This window comes from Benincasa hispida, chromosome 8 (genome assembly GCF_009727055.1).
Source record: "Benincasa hispida cultivar B227 chromosome 8, ASM972705v1, whole genome shotgun sequence".
Classification (NCBI taxonomy): domain Eukaryota; kingdom Viridiplantae; phylum Streptophyta; class Magnoliopsida; order Cucurbitales; family Cucurbitaceae; genus Benincasa; species Benincasa hispida.
Window position 1 is genome coordinate 24,826,261 of NC_052356.1, and position 8,118 is coordinate 24,834,378.

The following is an 8,118-nucleotide window of genomic DNA, read 5'->3' on the forward strand; positions in this document are numbered from 1 at the left end:
GTGATTCTTGAGGGATGTAATTTCATAATCCATTTCTTTGACTACCTTCATTAGCATGTTGACTTTCTTTCCGAGTTCAGTCATCCTTTCTTCACTTGTTCCCACATCGACCATCATGACTGACATTATATTTGGGCGTGATACTTCCTTGATTGTTTAAAAGGTGGAGTATGCTTATTGACTACATAACTTTTTCTAATGATAATTCTGCCTTGTGGTTGTTTTAAAATTTGTTCCCATATATTCCTTGAAATCTCAAAGGGTGGTAGCTATTCAGATTTTTAAATCCTCTTAGAGTGACTGCGAGTAATGGTCTATATAGACATTGCTTGAAGTTTTGGGAGCGTTGTTTTTGGATGCCATGACTTTTTAAAGTAAATTTCTTTTGTAGAGAAAGAGATGAAAGGTCCCACTGGACGTGCCAAACTGTTCACACGAGATTTCCGAAGGAATTTAATTTGTGAAATTTTTGTATTGATTTCAGTATAGTAAAGTGGATACAATCTCTAATGTTTGATCCTTTGATATCTTCTCTAACACAAGGGATAAAAATTTAAAATTTCTAATTCTTCAAGTTTCAAAAAGTTGTTTTGAACTGATCTTCTGGAATTCAAGGAAGTTTTAATCTTCCAAGTCTTCAACCTTCAAAAGGTTGTAAACTTGAAATAGATTTGAGCTTCATTCTTCTGGAACTCAAGGAAGTTTTAACCTTCTAAGTCTTCAATCTTCAAAAGGTGATAATTTTGAGATCGATCAAAACTTTCAAGTTTCAAAAGCTTTAGAGCCTTAATCTTGATTTGCATTGCTTTAACACTTCATCGCTGTTAGGAATGGCCTAAACTCGTAGTTCGTAAATGTTGTTAACATATTCTATTTATCAATAAAAATGTTGCTGAGTTTTTTATTCAATAAAGTACTATTGATATTGCATCCTTCTATGAAAATCCAATAAACGAATCCATGGCTATAACATGAATACTTTAACTTTCAGTGGTGACATAAAATTGGATCAAGTTTTAGTATGTAATCAAAATGGTCTATAAGTATACGAATGAGATTGGTACCTCATCCCGGTGACACTATTGGATGCGGCCCATTTTATATATTGATACAAATGATGTAATCCAAAAATCATTAATGTAGAGACATGTAAGTGGGAGCATCATGTGCAATGGGTTTACATAAGATCGGACCTCAAAATAGTCACTTTTCTTTATAACAACCGTTTACTGTTAAAACTGACTATCTCAAACTCAATGACTTAGAGTAACTCAATCTTAATCCTGAACTAACTATGAACTCCTGTTTATTCGGGATTATCCTTTGATCTGCACAACAACATTGCTCAATAAGCCTCACATTTTGGGGATAAGACCGGATATATAGTTGGGGACATAGCTCTGAAATATGGAATTCACTCCTTCTCGATTTAGGGTTAGCAGATGAGTTGTTCTCTTAAGCGTTGATACCTTGTCTTGAACAACGGGGCCCTACACTCTCATGGAAGAGAGAGTTATGATTTATAAGTTGGACTATAAATCAATTGTTTAATGAATGATCAGTAGGAGCTTAAGAAGCAAAATGTATTTATAGGGGTAAAACAGTAATCTTTGACCCAGTTGTAAATACGAATGACCTGTGAAAGATTGATTTACCGATTATGGTTAAAATGGGCATAAATATATCTACAATGAGGAGAGTGCAGCTATCGAGCTATAGTGGAATGTCCTGGTAGTTAGTGAATAGTAATTAGTTCAGTTTAAAGAATTTAACCAATTAATTACAAGTCGTTGAAGCTTATATAGGTCTATAAAGTCCCTCTACTAGCTCGAAATTTGGATTAATAAATTGAGCAATCCTGATAAGATTTGAAATTAGAGTTTAGAATTTGAAATGTTCAAATTCTATTAGGGTTTTTATTTATTGTATTCGATACAATTAAAATATTTAATTTTATCGAAATTAAATGAAATTGGAAAAACAATTAATGTTTAAAATATGATTTAAATATTGATTGTATAATATTAATTTCATTATGATGGAATTATTTATTTATTAATTTAATATTAGATATTAAATTAACAAAAATAATTAAAAGGTTTAATTAATTAGTTTTATTTAAAAGTTAATTAATTGAATTAATTTTTATAAAACTAATAAATGAAATTAAATAAGTTTAATTCAGAAAATGATTTTGGAAATCACTTTTTTGAAAAACCTTTTTGAAAATCAAAATTCAAAGTGGAGATTTCCAAAAGCTTTACTATGGTATAAGCCACCTTATTCATTCAATTCCATTTTCTCCATGAAGTAGGAGCTAGCCTTCATGCAAGTTATGTATTTGCATGATGAAAACTCTACAAATTGAAGTGCTGAGCTGAATAAATGATTCATACTTACAAGATTTCCTTGAAGAACATTACAGAAACCAACTACCCTTCAAACCCTCTTCATATCTTATATACATCCAGCTCAATTTAGTGTTTCCACCATACAATCCTTGCAAGAGAATAGTAGAGAAAATCTTTGTGATGGTTTACTTGAAGAATAAAGCTCTTTCACATGGAACTCAGCTGGACTTGATGAAGATTCTTCAAAGGTATTGTGTTCAACAAACCCTCTTATGTAAAAGTTACTTTGAAGCATGTTTTAAACTCAAATTAAGTATAATTAGAATGCTTATTGATTCTTTTTTTATCCGTTGCACGTTAATATACTTTAACAGTCGCCACTTTTCCCAAAACTCCTCCAAATGAAAGGGCAGAACCTCTATTTATAGAATATTTCCATGGATTTTAAGTGGGCTTGTGCCTATTTGCCTTTGGATTTTGGGCTTGGATCCAACTACTTTTTGGGTTTGGGCTTGGACCCAATCTCTTTTCCTCTACTTGATTTTTTCACTCTAGGCTTGAATTAGATTGAATTTTGGACCCAAGCGATTTTAAATACTTGACTGGATCCAATTTATGATTGGACATCCAGCCAAATTTATCGATCATGGTGTAGGTTTTACCACCGTTGAAATTGGTAAGCCCATTATATACTCAAATGGCCGGATGGAAGACATGTTGCAATTTATAGTTGGTTGAAATTGTTGGGAATATCTTAGAACTCACAGTTCGTGTTAAACATTCTATTTAATCAATAATAATGACTTGTTGATTTTGCATCTTATAATGAAAATTCAATAAACGCATCCTTGGCTATGATCTGAATGTTGTAACTTTATGTATTGACATAAACAGGATCAAGTTGACAGTATATAGCCTAAATGGTCTAATAAGTATATGGATGAAATTGAGTATCTCATATTGGTAACACTATTGGATGCTGCTCACTCTGTAGTTGTTACTAGAAGTTGTAAGGTGCTACAAACGATGTGATCCACAAATCGTTCATGTTGAGACATGAGAGTAGGGGCATCCTATGCAATGAGTTTGCATATAGACTGGACCACGAAAATAGTCACTTTTTTTTATAACGACCATTTCCTGTTAAAACTGACTATTTCATTTATTATATAACCTAGGTTAACTCGATCTTAATCCTGAGCTAGCTATGAACTTCTGTTTGTTCGGGATTATTCTTTGATCTGCAAACAGTGAGAGTAGTCCAATAGCACTGCTCAAAAGCTTACCATTTTGGAGATAAGATCAGATGAATAGCTGGGGACATAGCCTTGTAAGATGGAATTCACTCCTTCCCTATTTAGAGTTAACAGATAGGTTGTTCTCTTAAGTATTGACTCTAGGTCTTGAATAATCGAGGCCCTGCCTTCTCATGATAGACAAAGGATTTTATTCATAGAGATTATGAATCAAAATTGTTCATTAGAGGATTAGTAGGAACTTAAGGAACAAGATGTAGTCACAGGGGTAAAAGGATATTTTTTACCTAGCTCTGATTACGAACAACCTGTGAAGAATCGACTTACTGATTATGGTTATTAAGTGGACATAATATATCTACAGTAAGGGGAATTCAACTATGGGCTATAGTGGAGTGTCCTATTAATTAACGAATGGGGGTTAGATTAGACTAATGAGTTTAGCCGATTAATCTCGAATCATTGGAGCCCATGATCTGTAGGTCCGCGAGGTCTCCCTACTAGCTTGTAAATGGATAAGCTTTAGGGTAGCTTGAGATATTAATTTGAAACGTTCAAATTAAACGGAACAAGAGAATAAATATTTAAATATGATTTAAATATATAAAGATGATTATTGTGCAAAAATTAATTTAATATTTGATATTAAATTAATTAATTTTTTAAAATTAATTTAAGAAAATCAAATTTTGAATTAAAATGATTTAATATATTTTTTGTTTTAAAAAGAAAAAAGAATTCGTTTGCATGTTGCACGAAAATGGAAAATGAGAATTTTCCATTACTATCATCTCTATGCTCACACAAAATGCATTATCTTCTCTACTTTGATTCTGATTCTCCAAGCAATGCACTCCATCTCTTTGCATGTTCATCTATTATATATAAAGAAGAGTGGAGTTGTTGGAGAAAAGGATAATACAGAATTTCGAGAGAAATTTTTCTGAAAAAGAAGTTGTCTTCTTCAGTTGTGCTGCTGTGAATTTTTCTGGTTTCTTCACATCTTCAAGTTGTTCTTGAGTCCCACAACTCTGTCTAAAACTCCAAGAACATAGTAAGGAAGACTTTGAGGTGGTTCACGTTGATATCAAGTGAAGAAAACAACTGAACAGACGTTTTCTTGGAGAGTTCATCAAATGTATATTTTGAAAACCCACTTTTTGAGAAGAGTATGCTTTAATTTTTGTTAAAATTAGTGAATTAGAAAACTTATAGATCCATGTTTAACTCTTTCAGAAATTTCTTCTCCAACAACAATATCTATGATCTAAACGGCCCAAAGTTCTATTTAGGGTGACCTAGAAAAATTTTACCTTAAGTTTAAATTCGTCTAATCTATGGGTTTCCGAGTTCCCAAACAGGATTTCCCAAACAGGATTTCGTTCTCTCTCTTTAGTACAACCGATATGCATAGAACATCCCTTGATTTTGAGCCAGATTTATCAGCTTCATACTTGCACTTTTTGAAGAGGACAAAATTTTCATAAATAGAAGTTTATTCCTCAACTTATAAATTTATTACTGAAGGATGTACCATAGTTTTTCGTGAGAATTGAACACTTTAAACATACATTTCTTTAACCAGAATCACAGAGAAGCCCAACATTTCCGCACCGAAGCTCAGAATGGCGATCAGGCTATGGAGGTTTGAATGTTACTGATGAACCCAAAAGGCTTACCATCTTGAGTTGCTCTTGTTCTTGCCTCCATTGTAAAGGCGGAAGAGACTGAAAGCTGAAATGCAAGATAAAACCACCATGCTCAAGCTCGCCACCACCGCGCTTGCAAGTCCCTCCCCAACTTGGTTGCAGAACTTCTTGTACAGATCGCATATCTTCATCCACTGCAACTCCGGCTGCCCCAGCTTCCCAAAAACTGCTGACTGGGCGGCCGATGCCACTGCTGCCACTGTGACATATGCCATAATCTGCACAAGTAACACTACTTATCAAACTTGAACATAGTTCAATCTTACGTTGTTAAAAGTTCTTTCTAAAAATGATCCTTAAAGTGTATCCAATATGACAATAAACTTTAAATTTTGTGTCTAGTAGGTCAAACGATCAATTCGATTTAAAATCGAATTTTAAATCCAATTAGATATCAAACTAATTCGTGTCTGGTAGGTTTATGAATTTTTAAAAATGTATTGAACAATAGATCATGGACACAAAATTGAAAGCTTAAGAATCAATTAAATACTTTTTAAACTTTAAAAAATCATTAAAAATTTAGAGACCCAATGATAGAAAGAAAATGTTAAGTGACGAAACTTGTTTCTTCATCGATTTCATCCTTTGTTTAGAATTTGGATCACTCTTCGTGGCCAAGTTATTATTAATGAATATGACACAGATAAGCTTCAAGTATTATATTAATGTGGGGTCTAACGAATTAATATTGGTTAATAAACAAGTATTTGGGCCGAGTTTTAATTATTTACATCGGAAAGCAAATTTTAAGACTAGAACTAACCTGATTTTGCGGAGCCACCATAATCCGCAATAAATTTCTCTCTTTTTGGAGTCGACAACAAATAATGTATGATACTTTTAATTAAAAGCCAGGCCGTGGGATAAGTTTTAATTGAATAATAGGGACAATAATAGAACTTTTGCAAGTATGAGGACTAAAATAAACTACGGTTGAGCTTAAGCTTAAAGGATATGGAGAAAAAAAATTTGATTTAACCAAAACTAAATTGTAAGGACAGAAAGCAAGATAGAAAGATAAGAAGATGCTGAAATGCAGAAGTATATGCTGAAATGCAGAAGTATACTTATTGTAGGCCACATAAATTTTTTGGACAGAGGTTGGTAGAACCAAATTTCACTTGGAACTTGCATTTATTACTTCTATAGCCACACACAAGTAATTTTCCCTTTAATCTGTGATCATGCAATCCTCCGAAATACCAATCAAAGTCAAATCGATTTACTCAAGGCCAGAATCAGAAGAAACAGGTAAAAAGCATATAAAGAACAATTTCTTAGTGTAATATGGTCATCTAGTTTATTCAGTAAATATAGCAAAAGGACTAAAAAGTTTGGATTTGCCGAGGGAATCTCCCAAGTCTAAAATGTACCTGATCGCCAGAGAAAATGATCCAAGCTAAAGGCTTGCTGAAGAGCACTTTTCCCTTCACCATGCTCACCACACATCGCAATCCTTGGACCAAAGAGTAAGCTGCTGCTACTGAATTTGCTACCACCAAAAACCTGTGTTATATCATAGCATCAAAGAAGCTTGAGTCAATACGAAGAGGTAATCTCTGTAATGAATTCTGAGCCAATTTTTTAGTCTACAAGTGAAAGGAGTGATAAGAACATGTATACCACAACCCATCATTTGAATCTTGTTTAATTAAACTTTTGAGCGTACCAATTGTTTAATTTGTAAAACTAAAACCAAACAAAGAACAGAAACAAAAGAAAGAAAGAGAGATTACACAAGAGCTTTCATGTCTGTGAATTTTGCCCTCTTTCGAATGGCAAAGATACTTTTAACTTCAGTATCAGTCCCCACAAGAACAGCAGCAAGAACTCCAAGGCCACATATCACAAACCTCAACACCAATTCAACCACCCTCACCCTTTTATCAAAGACCTTCAAATTGGAGCCGTGATACACAGGGACATTCCCAGGGCTAACACCAATGCCAGAGTAGCTCATTTTCTCCACCCCAACACCCAAAATCAGAAAAAGAAGCAAGAATTTAAAAAGATGAATCTCAATTTCGAGTCAGACAATTCATCAAACACTTGCTGGGCATGCAGGATGGTACCCTTCTTATAAGCACTCTGCACCAAGCCAGTGCCAATTAAATTAGTGACATCAATGGGTAAAATTCGACAATATATTTAACAAATTAGATAAAAGCAGGAGGTGGGAAATCTCTTGAAGGGATAGCTAGCAAAGCAAAGCAAAGCAAAGCACGCAATTTGCCGACAAGTGGCGGAAACAGAGATTGTAGAAGCGGGTTGATGATTAACACACCTCATGCTGGGAAATAAAGAGGTGGCTTTAATGGAGTCTGATCTGAATCTGGTTCAGCATTCAATGAGTCTACTAGGAACAGCCATTTTTCCTATTCTTGTTCGCTTAGAGTGATTTTTTTTTTTTTTTCTAATGATTTTTTGGTCTCCATTCCATTTCTGTGTCTTTTTCTAGAAAGAAAAAGCAGTTTTTTAGTCCCAAGAAAGCGTGGCGTCAGATAAGGTGGGGACAGCCAATGCTCTTAAATTCGTCGCTTGTTTTTATTTATTTTGTAAATTTATGAAGACCCTTTTCTCTTTAATTTTCTGTTTCACCTTTCTTCGATTCAATTTTAATATTAATATTTTTTTTTTGGCGATATATATTTTGATCTAATTGGCAATCTAAATGATTCGAACAAGATCTCTAATCCAATTCGACCAAACTCTTCAAATTTACGTTGAGTTGGATTGAATTGAATTATCGAGTTATTATTTTTTTATTAATTTAAAATATTTAAATTTATCTACAACAAA

General features: G+C 33.5%; 1 protein-coding gene across 1 annotated transcript; it reads right to left on the reverse strand.

Annotated features, from left to right (window-relative positions):
• Positions 1–5,101: 5,101 nt before the first annotated feature.
• Positions 5,102–7,764, reverse strand: LOC120082580 (CASP-like protein 2B1). Its single transcript, XM_039037817.1, has 4 exons — positions 7,604–7,764; positions 7,056–7,407; positions 6,693–6,825; positions 5,102–5,534 (listed from the first exon to the last, which is right to left on the reverse strand). The coding sequence occupies exons 2-4, from the start codon at positions 7,277–7,279 to the stop codon at positions 5,283–5,285; spliced, it is 609 nt and encodes a 202-aa protein (XP_038893745.1). The 5' UTR covers positions 7,280–7,407; positions 7,604–7,764; the 3' UTR covers positions 5,102–5,282.
• Between the last annotated feature and the right edge of the window lie 354 nt (positions 7,765–8,118).

Coding starts and splice junctions, on each gene's coding strand:
- LOC120082580 (XM_039037817.1), bottom strand. CDS start 7,279: ATGAGCTACTCTGGCATTGGTGTTAGCCCTGGGAATGTCCCTGTGTAT. Junction 6,826..7,055: donor ACAGACATGAAAGCTCTTGT/GTAATCTCTCTT, acceptor GATATAACACAG/GTTTTTGGTGGTAGCAAATT. Junction 5,535..6,692: donor TCATTTTCTCTGGCGATCAG/GTACATTTTAGA, acceptor TTACTTGTGCAG/ATTATGGCATATGTCACAGT.